The 22,844-nt window shown below is 47.7% G+C and overlaps 1 protein-coding gene across 1 annotated transcript; it reads left to right on the top strand.

Moving 5' to 3' along the window:
- The first annotated feature begins 1,560 nt into the window (after positions 1–1,560).
- On the top strand, positions 1,561–21,758 carry EMP1 (epithelial membrane protein 1). The gene is made up of 5 exons (XM_019937418.3): positions 1,561–1,718; positions 16,375–16,487; positions 18,465–18,561; positions 18,676–18,816; positions 19,502–21,758. The coding sequence occupies exons 2-5, from the start codon at positions 16,410–16,412 to the stop codon at positions 19,666–19,668; spliced, it is 483 nt and encodes a 160-aa protein (XP_019792977.1). The 5' UTR covers positions 1,561–1,718; positions 16,375–16,409; the 3' UTR covers positions 19,669–21,758.
- The last annotated feature ends 1,086 nt before the right edge of the window (positions 21,759–22,844 follow it).

The following is a 22,844-nucleotide window of genomic DNA, read 5'->3' as shown; positions in this document are numbered from 1 at the left end:
GTAATTTTACCACCTAGTTTTATAAACATTTTGTTGAATAGTCATCCGTCCCTTCTCTATTCTTTTTTTTTTTTTTTTTTTTTTTTTTTTTTGCAGTACGTGGGCCTTTCACTGTTGTGGCCTCTCCCATTGCGGAGCACAGGCTCCGGACGCGCAGGCTCAGCAGCCATGGCTCACGGGCCCAGCCGCTCCGCGGCATGCGGGATCGTCCCGGACCGGGGCACGAACCCGTGTCCCCTGCATCGGCAGGTGGACTCTCAACCACTGCGCCACCAGGGAAGCCCTCTAGTCTTTTATGGAATATAAATTCCAGGAGGACAGGGATCTTGCTCACATCCGTGACCCCATGCTCTGAACAGCGCCTAGTGCACGGCTACGTGCAAATGCATTGGTTGGATGGATCAATAAATAACTCTAGGAGAATAATATGACTTGAAATAAGTTGTCATGATACAGCAGCAAACAGCAGAAATAGAGTTGCTTGGATGTGGCCGACTTGGAACGCAGCTGCTCCTGCTAATTTGCTGTTCTCCTTGCGTCAGTTACTTCACCTCTCTGGGCCTGGGTTCCTTCTTCGGTAAAATATTCATTCTAGTTAATATTTATCAAGTGCTTACTCTGCACCAAGTGTTGTTATACGCTCCCTACGTGTATTTCTCACCATAATGTACTGTCTACCCCACTTGTGCCCGAGCGAATGGAGGCACGCAGTCACATAGCTAAGTGGCGAGCAGCTGGGCTCTGGACTCCAGCGGACGCCTGGCCTTGGGATGACATGACTTCTAGGGCCACTCCCGACTCCACTGCTGAGTGAGAGAGGAGTGAGGCAGAGAGGTGGCTGGGATGATCATGCCGCAGGAGCTCAACTGTGGAGCAAGGTCCAGGGGGTTATCACCTGCAGGTCAGAGAGCAAAGTTCTTAACGAGATGACTTCCTCCAAGCTGTGAACCTGAGGAGTCTGGCTGGGCGTTCACGGAGCATAATTAAAGGGCCATCCAGCCAGCTCTCCACCACTGAGAGGTCGGGTTCCGAGGGCTCCTGGTGTGTTCCCTTCTTCATCCCCAGCCACCCCCAGGATGGTGCCCAGGGCCAGGCAGGGAAGTAAATCAGAAGTAAATCTGATCATTCCCGACCGTGAGCAGCCTGGGAGGCATTTGGTGGGGGAGGAAGAATGGGAGTCTCGTGGGATGATTAGCTAGGATGTCAGTGGGCAGGGCACTGTCCCCCTCCCTGCCCCCCCCCCATGAAAGTGTGGGCAGATAACCTGTGTTTTGCTTGTATCCATGGTAACCAAGTCTCCTTTTTGAAGAGGAGGAATGGGCTTCGGTAAACAGATCTATTTGTGTGACTCCTGTTACTCATTTGAAGCAATGTCACTCCTTTTTCCACTGTGGTCTGTGTGTCTGAGTCACAGGGAGCCTAAACTGGCTCCTCTGAATTGACGGCTCCCTCCCAGCCTCTCTTGACGGACTGCCAGCTTAGCAGGGCGTAGCTTACCAACACATTTTTTTTTTTTTTTTAAGCCAGACTGATTCATAGAAACTCCTTTAAAGCACAGTAAAAAGAAACCGCCCATCACACATCCCAGCACACCAGCGCAGGCAACTTATAACCTCGGGAGGCCAGCCCTCCCCTCACTGTGGTCACAAACCTCGAGAAGAGCGGACGCCTGCCACCAGTTCCTGTCACTCTGGGCACCTCGGTCGCTGGACCCTCAGGTAGGACAGCTCCCGACACTGTGGGGAAGCCCTGCGAACTTTCCTTCCTTCCCACTGCTCTCCTCCTTCTGACCTCACCGGAGCTCTGCTTTTTCTTTTTTCCTTTGCTATTTTTCCATGACCCTTTGAAATGAACCCTACGAACTTTTGGCTAAAAGTGGGCCACCGAGACAACTTTTTCCTTAAGGTTCAGTAAAATCTAGTTTGATGGGGGCCCCGGGGGGTCGGGGCCATCGGTGGGGGGTGCTGGGCTGTAATTAGGTCTTGCAAGAACTGGGTTCTTGTTCTGAAAGCGTGATGGGAGCAGGGACTTTGGAACAGGGTATTCCAAAGATTGGTACTAGCTTCCTAGGATACCACTAGCGTATCCTTTATGGGTTTTCTTTATGGAGGAACCACGACGTACCTTTGAAATGACAGGGTGTGCTTGCCCGACGTTGTCAATTCCTGTTTTGATGCGAAGCGCTTCAGGACTTGAACTGTTTCTCTGCGTGCTGGTCTTTTGGGGTGATGGTGGATAGAGATCTGCATTTCAGTTTATTTTTGTGGCTACTTTTCCTGCTGTCCTTCGGTATGTTCATTCACTTTTATTTAAGTGTAAATATTTTTTCTTTCCATGGGATAGGAGGAGGGGGTTGGTTTGTTTAAAGAAAACCGTTAGAGGGAGAGAGAGCGAGAGAGAGGAAACGCTTTCTTTCAAGTGGAGTTTGAAATACAACGCAGGACGGGTGCCTTTGGTGAAGTTGGGAGTCTAATGTGGATTCCAGAGCTCTCCCTCTGGCCAGACATGGAGGATGGGGAGAAGCAGAAGGGAAACTGGGTTTGGAGGGGAGGGGAGGGCAGGGCAGGGGAACTTCATCTGTCCCTGTAAAAAAATCGCTTTGTGCTTTCACTTCAGAAACCACCAAATTTTCGTGCTGAGTTGAAAATATGGCATATCAGAAATGTTAAAATCATTTTTTATTTTAGGTGGATGTGGGATTTTTTTTCTGCGGGGAAGGCAGTGATTGTTTTGGAACATTTATCTTCTCACTGTTTCCAAAACACGGCTGTACAAATGCAAACACTCGTGCTAATCATGAAAGGGATCTGGAAAAGGAAGACGAGTGATTTCTATTTGCTTTTTTTTTTTTTTTAAGGTTAGCATTTTGGTGGAGGTGTGGCCCATTTCAATATAGATACTGGTGTATTTTTTCCCCCAGGTAAACAAGGTGAGGAGAATGACAGGATTCAGCTTGTCTGAGGAAATTAGGCTTTTTCTTTGGAAATGTAGTTCATACGAAGAGAAGATTCAAAAGTAATCAGCCTACGTACCTGGTACAGGCAAGGCGCTTGGTAAGATTGCCCTCAAGGGGATGATTAAGTTAGTGCAAGGGCAACTTTTCAAGATGCAGGGAACTCCCACCTTTGCTTGAAATGTTGATTATTTCCCAGGTTATATGGACGTGGCTTAGGGAAGCCATTATTAAGTTGACGGTAGTGGTATCCTAGGAAGCTAGTTCAAATCTTTTAGTCTGTGCAGGTGAAAACTAATAAGCTAGATTTAACTGGTCAGCAAATAGACAACACTGACAATTCTGGGGGCGTAAACCGTCATCGTGAAATTCATTATTTGTGCGGCATCTCACTTTACGCTGGAGTTTTATAAATGAGCAAGTGCGCTGCGCGTTATTGCCTGGGGTTTGACGTCAATTTAAAGAATGCGGTTCCGATTCCCACCTTCCCCTCTTCCTCCAAGAAGTAGTGAGAGAGTTCCGTGGCTGAGGGAATTTTTGTGGAGTTCAGCTGTGAACCTTTGACAAGACTGAACCGGGAGGGTTGTTTTTCCTCCTGCCCTCAGAGGTGGATCAAATTCCACCCCAGACTCTGAGGACTGGGGCGGGCGTGGAGCGCTGTCTGGAGGGCCGCAGGATGTCCGGTCTGGCGTCCTGGTCCAAGGACCCTCTGGAGTTTACATTGTTTGAGGGTAGGACACTGTCCTGGGAGTTGGCAGAAGGCCATCGAGGACCAACCCAGGGCAGATCACATCCCAGAGCAGATGCTGGCCCCCTCCCAGGAGTACAGGACAGCCTCTAGGAGAGGAAAGACGTCCCCTCCACAGACCGCAGAAAAGACTGTGGCCTTCTCTACTCTTCCTGCTTCTCTCCTCGGCCAGACTTGGCCCATCCAGTTCCCAGGGACATCCAGACTCTGGGGGACCTAGAGAAGGAGTTCCACAGAGGCCACCTGGGGCATGCAGACCCTCTTGGCTTGGACTCGGTGGCTCTGGGGGTTTCAGCTGGTACCAGAACCCCTGGGACCAGCGGAGAGAAAGCAGTCAGAGACCTAGAAGGCTTAGAGGTGAAGCAAAATGGCTTTTCTGTAGACTTCTCGGAGCCTGACAGGGAATAGACCCGAAAAATGGCCTCAGAAAAGGTCACAAGGCAAATATAGTTACATTTCATCCTTGATTTTGTGCCCTGAGTTTGGAAGGGATCTTGGAGGTCAACCCATTCATTCTCTACCATATGCAGAAATCTTATTTTCACACCACCTTGGATGGATGGGAATCTTACATTTCCCTAAAATTGCCAGAGAAGAGGCTTGGTAGCTCAGAAGGTACTGCCGTGCTCTCCCACCTTTGCTGGATAGCTCTAATTACTAGAGTTTCTTAGATCCAGCAAAACTGGCTTCTCTGTAACTCCTATACTTTGTTCCTAGCTCTCCGGTGCTGAAGATACCCATTCTATTTTCATTGTTGTTGATCCATCCAGTGCTCCTTATCCTCTAAACACTTGACCCTTATTCAATATTTAATGGATAAAACCTGATGCATCTGTATTATTATTATTACGACCTAAGATTCAGAAAGAGCAGGGAGCGTTTTCGAAGCTTTGAAACCGTGAGCGTAGTCGTCCATGCGCAAGTGATCTGATTCTGAGGTCCTTTATTTTCTAAACACATGCATACGGTTCCTTCTTGAACCGACCACATGTATACACACAGCTGCCTAGCACAAAAGCTCAGAGCCATTTGGGACTCTCAGATATACGTACTCAGAGGGACACACCCAGTTACTACCACCAGGTCATGGTTAAATCAATCCAGTGCCAGAAACACGGGCTTCTGACTTGGCCTTCTGGGGCTGGTCCCTTAACTTGGTCCATAGTTCACGCAGCCCACGCCTTTCCACTGTGAACCTCCTGTCCTAGTAAGCACAGGAACAGGCTGCCAATCAACATCACCTCGATCTAATTGCTGGTGGGCAGTCTGGACGTCAGTGCCTTGAAAAGAGCTCCTAATCCTTAACTAACGTAGAACTGGAGTTTTCTGACCGTAAATGTCCCTTTTCCAATACTTTTTCCAGTTCTGCCCAGATGACCCTGGATTTCTATTCAGTAATCAAGGGAGCCCAAATACGCTTCCCGTTAGGAGTTTGCTTGAATTCCCAAAACCCCACTCCCCAAACATGCACGTCTCCAGACCACTGTTTGTAACACTTCAGTTACAAGTCATTTCTCTCAATTTAATTGGGATCCGCTGATACTGAAGCACAAGGATAAAAGTAGAAGCCCTTGGGACTGCTGTGTCTCTCTCCCTTTTTAACAAAACATTTGGGTCAACCTTTCCTTCCCTGCTGTGGAAATGGCATTTCTCCGGAGCTAAAATGGACTCCTCTATTCTCGGGGCCGTTGGCCTTACGCAGATCTGGCAGCTTTCACATTTCCCGAGCCTGGTTCATGAATTCTCTTTTCCAGTGGGGTAATTAAAATTGAGAACCCGCTGGGCTTGGGTTGAAATCGGTGGCATGAATCCTGAGGTAGGTGCAGGATGGCTGAATAGGAGGTCCGAGGGGCCGTCGTCTTGTCCCGACTCTGCTGTGTGACGTGGGCAGGACACTTGTCTTCTCGATGGAGGGAACTGAGCTTGGTGGTCTCCACGGCCCCTTGTGGCTCTGAGACCCTATTGTTCTAAGATCCTACCATTCTTGTCGAGAGGAATCCCTCGGCTCACGCTAACAGCAAGCTTAATCCGTAAACACTGGTAGGAAAGTGAAATGAAGCCACGTGTTGCATGGGAACAGGCATCTCACGGAGGACGGAGGACCCAGGCGGTCTCCCTCGCTTCATACGCTCAGAGATCCCTTAGGGACCGGGTCCGCGGGCTTCACCGTCGGGTAGCAGTGAGCATTCAGCCAGGTCTCGGAAGAAAGGTAAGAGGTTTGATTTGTGAAACCCGAGGAGCACCCGCTCAGATAAGCAGGGCCAGGCTAGCCAACAACAGCAAGGGATCTGCCAGGAGCCAGACCAGGCTCGGGGAAACGTGACGAGCTGGTCTTGTTGGGAAAGGAGCCCCACCTTCTTGTCAGGGAGGGTGCGGCCGCAAAGGTGTGCATGAGAGCTGATGGAGAGCTGACGGTGACGAGGAAAGGGGCGGTGCCAGGAGGAAGGGGGCGGGGAGCAAGGGGACCGCGTGGGTTTCCTTAGGCCTGTGTGTCGGGGGAGGAGGGGGGCAGATGGAAAGGCCTAGAAGAGGGAGAAAGTGGAAAGAGGAAGCCAGGGAGAAGGAACAAGGCAGAAGTGTGAAGATGCTGCACTCTTGACTCCCTCCCTCAATGCCTCGAGACAGTCCTTAGGGCCAAGTATTCCTTCTTTGTCTCCCACCCCGCCCCCCCACCCCCCCTCCCCCGCCGTGAATAATCTTCTGTTGCTCATGGACGCAACATTTGAGTTTCCATCGAATATCTGTGCCAACAGGGCGGGGATCTTCCCCGGGGACGTTTCTTCCCTTTTCAGAAGGGTCATATCAGGGCTGACAGCAGATCGAAGTCCTGGGTACTTTGATGTCTTCTTTGAAATAATCAAAGACTCTGCCTAGGAGGCTAGGTGCGGGGAGCTGGGGAGAGGTTTCCGCTCCTGAAACCAGGGGTCGGACCAGCCAGGTGGGTCCACACTTATTTCAGAGAAAGGGTTGTGAAGCGGAGACCTCGTGCTTCCCTTTGGCTGCCATGCTTCGCTGGGGAGGGGGGCTTGTGCTGTAGGTGGGAGCCAGGATGGAAGGTTTGAAGCTCATCTGAGGTAGGCAGTGGCAGAGGGGCAAGGAGGGGCGGAGTCGGGTTTGGCCGGGGCAGGCTCAGCTGGTGGCCCCTCTCAGCAACCTAATGGGAAGAAAAAGCGTCCTTCCAAAGGCCCTTCGTTTCTTCCAATGGCGCTCTCTCGAGGGGCTTTGCTGACCCTCTGATTAACTAGGAGGCGGTGGGAGGAACAGAGCGAAGGGGAGATCCGGTAGAAGTTCTAGAACTTCTACCCCGACGTAGGAGAGAAAAGCTTGTGCTGCGGTGGAGAAGGCCTGACCTGGAAGATGCCAGGGGGTGGGCTTCATCCTGACGCTGCCTTCACTCTGGAGACCAGCTTTTCCTCGTCTGTCGAGGAACTGGACTGAATAACCCCGGCCCTGCTAAGCCACTACGCAGCCAGTTACCCTTAGAAAGAGCAACAAGCCCGCAGCCCACCCCAGGCACTGCGGCGGCCCTGCTGCACCTGCATCTGCCTGGCCCTGCCACCTCCCAGCCTGTGGCCCCGCTGGTGCAAGCCTGTTACTGCCACCTACTGTCGGACCGCCCCCCTGCCAAGGGCCCCTGGGGCCGGGCCACACCTTGATTTTCTTCCCAAACCCTAGTTATTATCTTGGCAACCTCTTCCTCGGAGACATTCTGGCCACCAGAACACTCCTCTTTTGTTAGGAAAAGAAGACAACGAAGCTTCCTTCCTCGCCCAGGGGACGTTGCCCAATGGCCTGACCAGCTGCGGGCCGGGGCCGGGGACACGGGCTGGGCCCGGCCTCGCTGCCCAGGTCTGGCCTGAGCCTTGGCAGATGTCCCCCAGATTTAGCCACTCCCCGACACAAAAGAGGACCAGGGGAAACCAGAGAGAGAGGTTATTCTCTTTGGGAACATTTGGAAAGACAAGCTTCATGTTGCTTGTTTGCTTCTAGCAGAGTCGCTGGCCCTCAATTTCTGCCCGAGAAGCTTCAAGCCCGTTTCGCTGGGCCGAGCTTCTCATTTTCCATAAAGGAACACAAAGAATAACCAACAACTGTACAGCCTTTGCTCTGTGTCAGGCAGGAGCCCTTCCGTCCTCACACTAAGGCTACGAGGTCTGCAGATCACAGTTAAAACGGGCTGGAGTTTCAACGTGCTTGAAATAGCTTCCAATTTTATATGTCAACTATACCTCATTAACACTGAATTTTTTTTTTTTTAAAGTGGTGCATCAGGAGTTGAACCTGGAATCTGTGCTCTTTTTGCTGCGCAATACTGTGTCTCTCTAGGAGCTACTGTCCAGAGAGGGTATGTTATTTTCCCAAAGTTAGCAGTTAGTCGGAGGCAGAATTTTTAGGAGAATCTGGTTTTCAAATAGGTGCTCTTTTTTCTTTCTTTCTCTTTTTGTTCCCCTTCAATAGCATCCTCCTACCCCCACCCCCAGTTCCTCATCCCTAACTACGGGAGAATCACGCTAGTCGACAGCAGCGCCGGAAAAACATCACCTTTTCTATAATAACCCCCGTTCATGAGAGCCCACATTTGGGAGGTGCAGTCCCCTTACCCGCAGGACCGTGAAAAAATAGTTGTTTTCTTTGGCGCACGTAGATTCCTGCTACTTGACCGCTCATGTTTCTCCTGGTCATAAAAACTGCCCCGTGCACTTGAAAACATCAGACCCTGGAATGATGTGTATATAGAGAGGTACAGCTTGAAATTCTTTCCTTCCACACCAAACATCAGACATGCAGAAGCAGGAGGAAATAGCCCTTCAGGATTCTTCTTCTCCACATGTTTCCCACGGAGAAATGAATGCCCCCCTCTCCCACCCCTACATAAAAACAATATTTAGAATGGAAAAGTACACTTGACATAAAACAACAAGAACAATGGTCAGAAAAGCTCATCCAAGGTCTCATCCACTCAGCCCTGCCTTTAATCCCAGCCTTTTCCTCCTCCGGATACATCCTCTACGGCTGCTCCCCAAAGAGAGTATTTCCTTTTCTGCTGGACATTCATTTTGCCAACCCAAATGATCCTCAGTGGGAAAGAAACATATCAAAATAAACCAACAAAAGCAAAATGATCCTGATGTGTAGAGGACAGAAAGGCATTCGTGCTACCGCCCTGTACAGTGTCCCCAGGAGAAGCACAGACACAGTTTGGGGTATGCCACGAAGGAAGATGGGCAGATGTGGGCTGACTCATGGAGATCGTACGACCAGGAGTGGCTTTGCCTTTCATCTGGAGAAAGCACGGTGTCTTGGTCTGAGAAAGCGTTCTTCAAAGTCTGCAGGTACCCAGAAATAGATGGGGATTTCACTGACAGCATCAATCAATGAAAAGACGGAGTGTGTCCAGCAGTTGGGTCATTTCAGGACAGTGTTATGACTTAGTGAGATTTGGGGATCTCAGGTGACGTCCTCTGGCTAATTCTCTGATAACCTGGCAGTTCTGCTGGAAAAGTGACCACTTTAGAAAAATGCTAACAAGGAAGCCTTAGACAAAGGGCAGAAGTAAGATCAAGGTAGTCATTGTCAAGAGCAGCCTCTGATGTGTTGTCAGGACCTTTCTAATGGAAGGGGGTCTTGGTAAGTAGTGAGCTCCCCGTGACTGGAGGAGTTTAAGCATGATTTAGGTAGTTCCTTGGTGTAGATTTATAGATGAGTTTCATGCATTGGGGAGGAATTTTAAAGCCTCCTTTCAGTCAGAGATTCTGTAATTTAAAGAGGTAGATAAGGAAGTTAAATAGTATTTAGAAGTTTAAGATATCTTCTTTGCATTTACTTGTTTCTTCTTGAATAAAAGGGAACAAACACACATATAACCTTGAATATTCAAATGTCAAAGCTACTTGGAGGACTTCCCTGGGGGCGCAGTGGTTAATAATCCACCTGCCAATGCAGGGGACACAGGTTTGAGCCCTGGTCCGGGAAGATCCCACATGCCGTGGAGCAACTAAAGCCGTGTGCCACAACTACTGAGCCTGCGCTCTAGAGCCCGCGAGCTACAACTACTGAGTCCGCATGCCACAACTACTGAAGCCCGAGCGCCTAGAGCCTGTGCTCCGCAACAAGAGAAGCCACTGCAATGAGAAGCCCGCGCACCACAACAAAGAGTAGCCCCTGCTCGCCACAACTAGAGAAAGCCTGCACACAGCAAGGAAGACCCAATGCAGCCAAAAAATAAATAAGAATTAAAAAAAAAAATACTCAGGAAATATTCACAGAGTTTGCCTGTAGTAAGATGTTCAATACATAGTTACAGTAATCTATAAATAATTTCTAAAACTAATACAGGACTAAAGTTCACCTATATAAAAAAGGGGGAAACATTTTCTCTGGAGAATTCTGTTGTTTTTTTATGAAGACTTCAGTTACTTTGACATTTATTTTTTTTCCACAGAAAAGAAAATATTGCCTTCCTTGATTCATTTATTTTCTCGCTGAACAGATACTTTGTACCTGTCATAGACAAGCTTCTCCTTTCAGGAACTTAGAATCTTAGGGGTGGGGGAGTGAAACATTTCCACAAATAATTCTGTTACTAGGCGGGTTGCCACCAGTGATTTTAATAACAGGAGGAAAATGACTACTTCTGTTTGGGTTTAAAATTCCTCGGGTTCCCAGGGCCAGCATGAGGTGTTTGGATCCTCTTTCCTGATTGGTGGTGGGGTGGTGGTGTGTTTGGAAGATTTGAGAAGATGAGTGACTTGGTCGGATAACCCAGTGACACAGAGCATATACTTAAGAGGGAGGAGTTCAGAGAGAGGATCGTGGGAGAGGCTGATGGTCCTGAGCTAGACAATGACAGTGGGAGTGGAAAGTACGGATGCACGGGAGATAAATACTGGAGGAAAAATGCATGACCTGACTGTTATTTTCAGCAATGAAACTGGGATGATGAGGACACGGGAGGGGAAGGGGAAGCTGGGACAAAGTGAGAGAGTGGCATGGACATGTATACAGTACCAAATGTAAAATAGAGAGCTAGTGGGAAGCAGCCGCATAGCACAGGGAGACCAGCTCGGTGCTTTGTGACCACCTAGAGGGGTGGGATAGGGAGGGTGGGAGGGAGGGAGACGCAAGAGGGAAGAGATACAGGGATATATGTATATGTATAACTGATTCATTTTGTTATAAAGCAGAAACTAACACACCATTGTAAGGCAATTATACTCCAATAAAGATGTTAAAAAACAAACAAACTGGGATGAGAGGAAGGAGTGATGGGGAGGGACTTTGGCATCTGGTCATTATTGCTCCTGTCTCCCCGGAAAAGCCTGGGCTGTCTTCAGCTGCCAGGGAAATGACTAAACTGTCTTTGGCTGGCCAGCCCGATCCACAGGCTTCTCAGAAAGCTGTCCTGTGCCATCTGGGAGAGCATGCCTCCACTTGGCCTTTGTCTGTGAGACTCTCACACACTCCAAGTGAATCACAGACATTTGAGCTCTGTGGGACCCCCCCCCCCCCCATTGCTCACACAACCCCCAGATCCCTGTTTCTGATTATGTGACACCTCCAGTCTCTGGCGAGTTCTTCAGTGACTCAAGCCGAGGATTTCCATCACTTCCTTTGCTGGAGAAGTGGGTTTGGGGGGCTCTATTCTGTTGTATTGATCCCAATTATTGTTCCTTAGACCACCCTCAAGCGTTGCTTCCCCTAGACTCTGGTCGCTGCTCAATAAACTCACAGACTCCGGGGCAGAAAGAAAGTGATCTGCCCCCTAGCTTAGCAATCACGGGGCCAAATTACTAACATCTCAATTGTCTGTTTAGAAGTCAATGATTCTCAAAGTCTCTACAGTATGAGTTACCCATCAGAAAAGGAAAGGTGTCCACAGAGGCCTGATTCATTTCTCCTGGTCAGAACGCCCTAAAAGTGTCAGGCTACCTGAAAAAGACAAAGAGAAAGGCAGTCTCAGGGATATGTTCCTTTGATTCTTTCTTTTTTTGGGGGGGGGGGTTGGGTATGAGAGGGAGGCAAGACACCAATAAAGATTTAAGTGGACAGAGCCAACTAGAGAGGGCGGTTATCTTTCTCCCTAACGTGAGTTAGTGGTTTACAGCTCCAATCACCAGCAACCGTAATCTTCAGGCTTATTTTCACTAACTGTAATAAATGTCCTATTAGCAAAGAACTTCATCCAGATCTAGAATGGTCAGTGGTTGTGAGGCTTGTATCGGGGACAGGAGTGTAAAGAGACCACCGCCCTAGTGTGGTCTGGGCGATGCGGGGAGAACAGGGGAAGCATGGTCAGAAACAAAGATGGCGGTGGTGGAAAAGGAACCGGCGGGCCTGTCCGTTAGGGCAGAAAGAACAGGAAAGGAATAAAGAGAGCCTGTGTGTGGCTCTAAGTCACTAACCTCCATTTCTCTTAATGATCACTTCTCTCTAGAGTCAGCATTCATGCCTCCCCTACTTCTCTCAGTTTCCCACCCAGCCCCACGGAGCCCTGACCACCCCCGTCCCCAAGCTTGATGGGTAAATGAGGGTAAAGGGGGCGATCCTACTCTGCTTCCAATGGTGGGAAGAGAAATGTGTTCCTGGCACCCCACATAGAACAGTCAGTGGACATCCTATCCCTTGAGAATGCAGTGGATTCCCTAGCTCTGGTGGCCTGGGTCCAACTCCAAGAACCACAGATCACGTTGTTAGGGAAGTCCCAGCCACCACGGGACAAATTTTGGGCCGTTCCCGAGCACCGATGCTCCGTTGGGAGGAAGGTGTGGCGCCCAGCTCTTTAGAACCGCCATGCCGTTATCCTCTACTGCCTGGTTTGAGCTGCCCGGCTATGACTAGGGGTCTGCTTTCCGTTGGTGCGTGCCATCCGTAGCATTTTGGAGAGGTGGGAGAGAGGGCTCAGTTATTGTTTTAGTGAAACATACTGCCACAAAAGAAAGTTGTAGCAGCCAATACTTCCAAAGATATAAATGCTCAGAAATGGTCTCTTTTCAGCGCTTTTATCTGAAGCAAGATATACACGAGGCCAGGGAATGAGGCTCTCAGAAATCTTCCCTGCCTGTGAAGGGTGGGTGGACCCCGTGGGAGCATGGGGTCTTCTTTGATTTCTACCCAAACTGCTCTAAAACTTGATAGGTCCCCACTCATCTGCTGGGGGGCCTCTAGTATAGGGACTGAGTACCTAGGGATGACGCAGGCCAGGCATTTAAGAAGACAGTTCATTCTGTTTCCAAATGTGTTGGGGAGAGCCATTGAAATTAAAGGAGGCCCCTCTAAGCTGACAATGGATGATACTAATAAAAACCTGACAAATTCGGGGCAATGAAAAACGGAGACGTTACTATATGTGTTATGCAGCAGCTCCTACTTCCGGCTGGACACAGCAGCCAACAGTGGAGAGAATTGTGTGTTCCGCGCACTACAAACACTTGCTAATCCAAGACATTTTGCTCCTTTCTTTGGTGAAAAGATGTGGCATGATTACAGAAATCTAAATACCCTGAAAGAGAGTCGCTTCCTTGCCCGATTCCGCCACTCACTCCTGCCTGCACCCTGCAGGGGAATAATGGTCAGGGGGGACTGTGGGTTAGATCAGAAGTGAGAGCCATTGGCCAGGAACTCGCGTGCCCAGGGGGTGCAGTGGACCAGCCACGGTGAAGGTGCAGGGTAATTGGAAGGCAATTATGTTCAAGTCATTAAAATGGACAGTGTGAGCCGGGGAGAAAGGAATCAGACTCAACTTTGGAGGGTTACAGACCAATCCAAGGAGACGGAAAACACTGCTGGATCCCCAACAGCATGTAAGGGAGGACACTCAGAACATTTTCCTCGACCTCATTTAAGAGGCATCACCTGGTGTGTTATATTCTGTCTTTGGTCCCTCAACCCCTATTAGGAGGAAGGTGTTTGTAAATTAGAAGCAAAGGAATAAAAAAGTCATTTGTAGAGCCCAAGGAGGATTAAACATGACTTGTTATATAATATTTTTTTAAATAAATTTATTTATTTTAATTTTTGGCTGCACTGGGTCTTCGTTGCTGCGCGCGGGCTTCCTCTAGTTGCGGCGACTGGGGCTACTCTTCGTTGCGGTGTGTGGGCTTCTCATTGAGGTGGCTTCTCTTGTTGCGGAGCATGGGCTCTGGGTGCATGGGCTTCAGTATTTGTGGCACAAGGGCTCAGTAGTTGTGGCTCATGGGCTCAGTAGTTGTGGCCCACAGCCTCTAGAGCGCAGGCTCAGTAGTTGTGGCGCACGGGCTTAGCTGCTCCGTGGCGTGTGGGATCTTCCCGGACCAGGGATCGAACATGCACCCCCTGCACTGGCGGGTGGATTCTTAACCACTGTGCCAGAAAGGAAGCCCACGTTATATAATATTTTAATTCCCTGCATTCGGAGAATTAATTCATGCCTGTTCCTTTCTCCATGAGGGGTGAGCTCAGGATCTAGTGATGGTGTGAATCTTGGGGGTGCCGGGAGGATGGGTAGCACAGGGCGGAGAAGAGTGAGGATTCTCCTCCTCATCTCTAAGGGGGTGTTCCTAGTGGTCCTCCCACGCAAGGGGCAAGGATTAGGCATAAGGACAATTTCTCAGAGGACCTAAATGATTTTATACACACTGCCTTGTGAACTGGAGAGCAGATATCCTATTACTGGCACTTAACATGGGGCAGCCTGGTGACGGATGGACTGGGCTGGTTTGGTGTCGGCTACTCAGTTTCATATAATAATAATAATAGTAATACTAATACTAATAATCACAACGAAAGCGACCCCATTAGTATCTGCCACGTGCCAGGCGCTGTGCTGGAAGTTCTCCATATATGATCCAATGTACCCCTCGCATTTCCCTGTCTGAGTAGCATTGCAACCCTCACTTTACATAGGAGGAAACTGAGACTGGAAGGTCAAACAACTTTATACGATTCTAACTCAACCTCGGTCTAATTCAAAAACCTCTTTTCACTGTGCATCAAAGTCAAGCAGAGAGTTGAGGAAGTGTGCAAGGACCTGAGAAAAGCAAAAATGCATTTGAACGTGTGGGGAGGTTATTAATAGCCGGCACGAAAGCTCCAAGCTCTCCCCTGAAGCCGCAGGAGAAACGTCATCATTTTGGTCGTTCACAGTTCCACTGGACACGTTTCTACAAAAAGAACCTAGGTGGCAGGAGGTGCTCGGATGGGGAAGGAGGGCGCGGGGTGGGGGTTGGAATGGGTCGGGTGGGCAGTGGGGGCCAGCGTCTGCCTCTCATTCCTAGCCTGTCAAGAGCAAGGACCCCGGGGTTCCGTAGGTCATTCTAGACTTTGAGTGCCTGACGAGGAAAGGCAGAGGAGATCGAAAACATCAGAAGTGTTGGAATGATTGTGTCCGTGCTTTCCAGTAAATACCCGGTCCGATGTGAAAGGGGCTCGAGCACACTCAACGCTTCAAGCGAATGAGGTGGAGGGAGAGAGCGAGAAGCGGGCACAGTTACTGGATGTGCACCGCCAGCTCCTCCCTGAGGGGGGCAGCCACACATCCACCCCGCCCAGGGTGTGAATAACCCGAGCCCTTTCCTTCTGAAGTTCCCCAGCCGAGCGGCGCCGCCTCTGAACTGTCTCGGGCGGGCGTGAGTGACGAAGCACTCCTGTAGCTGACATTAATCAGAGTAGCTGCCCTCTCAGGCATCCTTCACACTTCCTTTATTTTCTAGGTTTGATGACCCATGGGCTCCTGTCTTCTATTCTGCTGAGATCACAGCTGAACGCTTTTGTTTACCCATGCACTTTCTTAATCTCTATGAGTTCCCCATCCCCCCACCCACCGTGTGACGGATGCCTTTGCCCATCTGCTCTACTGAGTCCTGAAGGATTGGCATGTGGGTAAATGTCAAGCACAAGTCAAAGGCACATTTGGTCTCTCAAGCTGCATCCAGCCCCCAGAACCGTCATATTGAATCCTAGGAAATAGAACCCTATGCCCCCAGGTCAACAACAGAGTCCCTACCATGACACAGCCCAGACGCCCCGGTGCGGTAATACCAGTCTAAAATGTTCCATTGGTAGATGATCAGACCATTAAACTGTAATTAGGTAGTTACAATTACTGAATATTGAACAGCATTATTATAATAGAAGATGTGGCTCTCACGTTTTATATCTCATCTGGGATCAAGTTAGTAGCCCATTCAGTCTCTGGGCATTGAGTAATAGCTGCTGGTCTGAGGAAAATTCGATTAAAATTGCTGGGTGAGCAGTTTGATAGACGCGTGGACACTTCCCTAGTGGAAAATAGAAATTTATATGACATTGTTGCACAGAGACCTGGAAATTACAGCTGTGAAAGCCCTTTTAAAAACCAAAGTCCTACTTTTGGCCTCTAAAACACAAACAAAATAAAATGATAACAGTTACCATAAAGTTTTCTTGTTTTGAAACAGGCTGTATCAGAAGGATGAGTACATAAATACCTGAGAGGCAGAATTCTGTTTCTGTTTAGGTCTATTTAAATAGACGAATAGGCACTTGTGGGAACTGGGCTAACTAGTTGTTTGCAGGAATTTATGACGAAATCTTGATGGTTTTTGCTGCAGCTCTTCCTGATTTTAGCAGCTAGCCCACCCAGGTGGGAAAGCTGAATTACTGTGTTGAATCTGACAGTAACCTGCCCTTTCCCTTTCTTGTTCTCCTTTCTTTTCAGAACTCTCTTCACTCCCAAGCCATCAAAAAGCCAAGATGTTGGTGTTACTGGCCAGTATCTTTGTGGTCCACATCGCCACCGTCATCATGTTATTTGTTTCCACCATTGCCAATGTGAGTTGTGTTCTTCTGTTCATTCATTCATTTGGAAGTTATTTGCATATTTACATAAAGTGCTACAAAGGACGTTTAAGCCATAATTCCTGCCCTTTGTGAATTTACAGTTTAGTCATGAAAAAAAATAAACACATACTTGCACTTCAGACAGCTAAGTAACAAGTGTCTACATGAGTGATCCCGCCAGTCTGGAGAACACAGTGAGGCTTCTCAGTGTAGGTGGAGCTTGGAGGACGGGTAAATGGGTGGGGTTTCTCTCTGCTAAAGATGCAGAGAGAAAGGAGCATGGGACGCCTTCTAGGTGTTCGGGTCAAGGAGCCCAGCAGGGAGGGACAGGCTTTGTTCAGGGCATGATGAGGACACCTGCGTGGCAGGGCAAAACTTCCCTTCCTTCTGGGGGCCTTGATTAGAAGGAGAAATGGGAGTGAGATCATAAGACACTTTGGTGGCCCGACCGCCAGATTCAAGATCTGGACGGAGAGTAGCATGTGAGAGTGGAATTTTGCAAGATTAACCCGATTCCCCTGAATTAACTCAAACAAAACAACCTAAAAATATGGAGGTAGCAACAGGCTCTTCTCTCTGAACCTTGGGCTACTCTGACCTCTAGTGGTAGTTTGCAGGGTCCATCGTGCTTTTCTCAGAAATAAACAAAGACAGCTCCTCGGACCCCAAAACCAAGGCCATCCATCACTAGACAGACAAAAAGGGTTCCAGAACCTGTTCAGGTCCCTGCTACAGTTGAAGGATAAATGGGTTTTCAAGTTCAGAGTTTTGCCAACATCGGTGGGTATAATTAGAGGCAAGGCTAATTGAAGCACCACTGTGATAATCTAGAACGCTCACCCACGTGGCCTCCCCCAGACTCTAATTTAGCCGTTCTGTATGCTGCCCTTCAAGTCTCTCAGGATAACAGGTCCGATAAACAACTTCAAACTGTATTAGTGGATGCTGAGTGCTGAATATCTGAATTATCAGCTTCTGATACGGGGCTGGACACAGAGTTGTTTATTAAATCAAGAGCAGGCAGGCGATTTGGCATCCTGGCCCTGCTTTTCCAATAACTCTCATTTTAACAGACGCTCTGTGTAGACAGGGCTGGGTGTTTGTTTTCCATCCCAGAAGGATAAGTGTCTTGCTGGCACCGTGGTGAGCCTCGGGGAACACATTTTGGTCATTCTTCTACTTTCAGCTGCCGCCACAGGAAGGCTGTGGCTAGACTATGTTATTATGGAATTACTTTGCATGTTGTGACGATCAAGGTTTATCTTTCTGTTTAGATGAACGTGGCTTATTGATCACTCAGCTATTTTCTCCGTTGCCCTTTATGTTTCTTACTTTTTTCCAGTTGAACATTTTTCCTGAACTTTTTTTCCCCTCTAGCCAGGCCCTTCCATGAAACGATCTTGGTGGGGTGTAGGAAGTGTGCCTCCTTAAAACCAATTTCCTCACGCAGGGTTTCCATTTCTTAGAGCCTTAGAATTTTAAATCGCGATGGTTGAATTACTTCTTTTCTTTACTTTTCTTTTCTTTTTTTAAGTGATGAGGGATGTGAGGCCCAGAGAATGAGGTGACTTTTCCTTGGTCACACGTTCTTCTCTCTCTTTTTTCTTGGGACCTTTGTGACTTCAGTTTTAGTGAGACCTTATTTCCACCAAGAGATGGAAATAAACCATGTTTTTGGCTAAATATGGAGTCTTGGTTAAGATTTGGTCCTGACACAAGGTGATCTGTTGTTTCCTTTTCTTTCAAAGCAGGGGGTTAGTTTTTAAACAACTTTTTATTTCTTTTTAAAATTTATTTCAAAAAAATTTTACTGGAGTGTAGTTGATTTACAATGTTGTGTTAGTTTCAGGTGTACAGCAAAGTGAATCAGTTATACATACACACATATCCACTCTTTTTTAGATTCTTTTTCTGTATAGGTCATTACAGAGTACTGAGAAGAGTTCCTTTATTTCTTTTTGATTTCAGGCCTGGATGGTTTCAGATGTTGGAAATATATCAGTAGGTCTTTGGAAAAACTGTACTTCCGCTGACTGCAGCCACAACCTGTTATACGGCAGTGAAGGTGCGTACAAAGATATTGTACTCAGTGCTGACAGTTGGTGCGCTCAGGGAAATGGCCAGTCCCTCGGGGACTGGGTAGCCTAACACCCTCACTCCCCCCACCCTGTGTCCACAGATGCCCTCAAGGCAGTGCAGGCCTTCATGATTCTGTCCATCATCTTCTCCGTCATCTCCCTCGTGGTCTTCGTGTTCCAGCTGTTCACCATGGAGAAAGGCAACCGCTTCTTCCTCTCAGGGGCCACCATGCTGGTGTGCTGTGAGTATCAGCTTACCCAGAAAAAGCTTTTCGCGTAGATCTTACCATGGGTGCTCCCGGCAGCTTGAACAGCTGAGCACGTGGGGCAGTGAAACCGCCTTGTACGATTTGTGCTTTCTGGGAGAACCCCTGATAGCTGCTTGGAATAAGAACCCTCGTAGGCTTCACTGTTTAAACCTGGGCTCCCGGGCAGCTACTAAGTGGCTGGAGTCCGTCCATCAGTAGCACTTGTATACAGGACCCTTGAAGGGGGCAGGGATGTGGGATTCCTTAGAGAGATGAAGCCGCTGCCAGAATGCCTGCAATGATCGCCATTCCCACTCTCCTGTCGTTCTTCCCCCACACACGCAGTTTGGTGGAAGGCGTGTTCTTCTGCATGCCTCAGGCAGCCTGCCCTTGTGTGCTGGGGTCCAGATGGGAAGGCTGAGGGGTGGACCCGAGACGCTGTGTTTCATCCACACAAACCAGTGCGGATGTGAGAACCTGAGCACCTCTGATTTGCCAGCACAGCCATCAAGCTTGGTTTGGGGCAAATTGACAGAACTACCGTTGGGGGTCCAATTTCAGATTTCATTTTCCCATCGCCCATGAGGGAAATAGGCTCTTCCTAAAATTATAAAATCTTTTTCTTGGTTTTCATGTTAAGAAATCAAACCAACAGCTAATCGTTGTTTTTCGCCTGCAGGGCTGTGCATCTTGGTGGGGGCCTCCATCTACACGCATCACTATGCCAATAACTTTAAAGACTGGTACCCGGAGAGTCACCACGGCTACTCCTTCATCCTGACCTGGATCTGCTTCTGCTTCAGCTTCATCATCGGCATTCTCTATCTGGTCCTGAGAAAGAAATAAGGCTGAACACGTTATTGGGGATATGGGGGGTGGGGGTGGGGAAGAGGGAGTCCTTGAATCTGGGAGAGGAGTGGACGTTGCTAAGCAGGAAAAACCAAGAGAGGGAATTGGGGGGAGGGGAAGGCAGGGGGGAGGGGCTGAAACCCAAACATGACTGAGAGGGTCCCGTACTGTCCAGCCCCTGCCCTGGGAGAAAGCCGTGGGCTGGGATGCGTGCTCCCTGGATGAAGGCCAGAGGGCCTCCCTCCAGCCTCCAGCTGTTATCAGTTACATACACTGCCTGGGGCCCCAGCAGCTGCCACATTGCTGACTCTACTTCCGAGGGTGAATTCAGTCTTCAGACCTACTGCACCTAGTTAATATAGCGGTACAATTTCCGGCAAGGGCAGATACTGTTCTTGTGCGGAATACGCCAGGCTTGGAAGCCATCCTGCCCTTCTGACCCAAAGCAAAACAGTACCATCTGAAGGGCCCTGCGGGAGGACTTTGGCCAGTGAGCCATTATCCCTCGTTGGAACAGAGATTTAGCTCTGTGGTATTTGTGACAAAATGGGAGGAAGAGAGATAGTGATTAAGGCTAAGTTGGTGTGTTAGCTAAACTGAGAAAGAGAACTTTTCACAATGGAAGGCCTGGGGCGTGGTCAGAACCCAGACTAGACCTCACACAGCTGTCCCTCGTGGAGACCTCTTGCTACAGACTTTGCTTGGCCTCTCCTTTAAAGCCAAGGCAGCTCTCTGGAGTTTCTGCAAAGCCACTAACGACCAATTCAGTGGTGGAAGCACCACTCAAATTATGGGAAAAAGGGACAATCTTATAGCAGGGTTATGTTAGAGTTATGTTATTAGGAACCTCTCTCCATGCAATCAATGTCTGTTTTAAGTACGTAACGTGAGAGAGAAGGACAAAGACCCGTGCAACACAATCTGTTACTCTCCCTCTAAATTATACACTTTTGAGGAAGTTTTATCTAATTAGCCACATTGGGGATCAGGGCTCCTAGGCTCAGAGACAGCTCTAGCTTTGACATGAGCTGGTGGGGTTGCCTTTCAGAGGTCCTGCCTATCCCACAACACAGGTGAGGCAAGGCAATTCTGGAAGCTTCTTAAAATACACACAAACCAAAACCAAACAACAAATCCTTGGATGAAAGGTGCTATATTATTGTCAAGTATTAAGCATACTAGATTTCAGTCACAATAAGAACAGAGTGTCTGTGCTTCCAGGAAAATAAGAAAATTTCCGTGAGAGAAATAAAAATATAGGTGATGGGCAGATATTTTCTTTAAGGAAAAAAAAAAACCCTAAAAACTCTTGTGGTACCCAGTCCGGTGGTAATTGAGCTTGTCTGCTGCCACAAGAGTGTTTCTATATAGGACTTAGAAGTATGGTATTAGTGTGGTGTTCCTGGTTAAGCAGGCATTGCTCTGGCCTGGCGCAGCTATTTTAAGCCATCTCAGATTCTGGCTAAAGGGTATTTTTTTGGTGGAAGACATTTCCTTTACCAATCTGAGAATATCTACCCTAGGGAGAATCTGAGACATCTTGCCTACTTTTCATCTTCTAGCTCCCTCTTCATCCCGTTTCTTATATGCGTTTCCTTTTGGGGAGCTATTATGCCACAGTTGCTGGTATTTATGTAAAAGGACTATTACTAAGCATATTTCTCTGTGTTCATTCTGGTTAGGGGAATGTTGAGAGCTGGCCACCAAATTATCTGGGCTGTTGGGTAAATTGGTTGTCAGGCAAAAACTGTGGGATAGTGAACTTTTAAATTATGATTTAATGATCACATGACTTTAGAAGGCTGTCTTGAGTGCAGAAGCAGATTTACATATCAGATACAGCCAAAAGAGATACTAGCATTGTGTTAAAAAGTCAAACTGTGACTGGAGTGAACCATGTATTCCCTTGTCTTTTACTTTGTTTCTGTGCCATTTATGTCTCATGTAATTTGCATTACGTTGGTGGGTTGTTCTAGTACTGTATTTGGCTTCTTCTTTAATAGATTGGTATTTCATATACTATAATTGTAAATATTTTGATACAAATGTTTATAACTCTAGGCATATAAAAACAGATTCTGATTCCCTTTACCGTGTGAATGTTTTCTTTCAAAAAATGTAGGAAAAATATGGATGATAATGACATTTATTCCTAATTAAGTTGTCAATCAGTTCGATTTGGACAAGTTGGCATTTATCAGAGACATTAAGCTACTTTCAGGAACTGAAAGTATAGTTTTATCTTGCTTTAATTAAACCTCTTAAGCAAAAAATGGAAACTTATAAGCTAATACATTAGAGAGAGGTTATTATCTTGAATCAGAATGGGTTATGACGTTAACAAATGAGATGCTTGTACATTTTCTTTGAAGTAGCGAACTCCTGTAACGTGTCTTCAACATATAAACAATTCACGATGGTATGCGTCACCTACATGTGCAGGAACCCATTCATTGCATTACCTGGGGCGTAATCTGTATGGACTCTATGAGAGAAGGAAAGATTTGCGGCTTTCTGGGTGCAGTAAGGACCAGAACGAAGCGTGGAAAGCTTCGTTTGGGGTTGGTGCTGTGGACCCCAGCATCATGTCAACACCAATACGATAAGAGTGGTTTTAATGTGGAGTAGGCCATCTTTCACTCCCCTGTGGTCTTGGATGAAATAACTGCACACAGAGTAATGTACAAAAAAAAGACACAATGGAACCCGAAAATAAGACCTCAACATATTTTAAATTAAATTAATCTCAAATGACATCGGTTATTGATAGCCTCTTAGAGACCTATATGAGTCATTTCCAAAAGTTATCTTCTTAAGCTGATTGTTTGGGACTCAGAGCATATTTTCCATAGAGACAATTTACAACAATCTTACTTATCATATGGGCTAAAAAGACTTTTGTAAGTCTAGCCTGGAAAAGAAGTTTCATAATGATTTGACTATTATTGTTGTTTTCAATGGGAAATGAGTTAGTTAAATTCTGGAGCCTGGAACCCTCTGTTGCCCCTCCAGACCCTTCATGGTAAGAGGAGTATATCTGATGCAGGGGGAGATGGACATATGGCTGCCTGGGAATCACTCTTCCCCGGTCATGTCAGAGTTTGCCATGGAATATAGGAGAACATGGCCTTTAGCATGACTCTGGCTATAAATATACAAATATAATTTTGTAA

The sequence above is a fragment of the Tursiops truncatus genome, chromosome 11 (assembly GCF_011762595.2).
Source record: "Tursiops truncatus isolate mTurTru1 chromosome 11, mTurTru1.mat.Y, whole genome shotgun sequence".
Classification (NCBI taxonomy): domain Eukaryota; kingdom Metazoa; phylum Chordata; class Mammalia; order Artiodactyla; family Delphinidae; genus Tursiops; species Tursiops truncatus.
This window is presented reverse-complemented; position numbering and strand designations above follow the sequence as displayed.

Bases quoted from the DNA above. Each gene is read 5' to 3' on its own strand.
- EMP1 (XM_019937418.3), top strand. From the start codon at position 16,410: ATGTTGGTGTTACTGGCCAGTATCTTTGTGGTCCACATCGCCACCGTC. The intron at 16,488-18,464 runs GTGAGTTGTGTT...TTTTGATTTCAG, and splicing joins TTGTTTCCACCATTGCCAAT to GCCTGGATGGTTTCAGATGT. The intron at 18,817-19,501 runs GTGAGTATCAGC...TTTCGCCTGCAG, and splicing joins GGCCACCATGCTGGTGTGCT to GGCTGTGCATCTTGGTGGGG.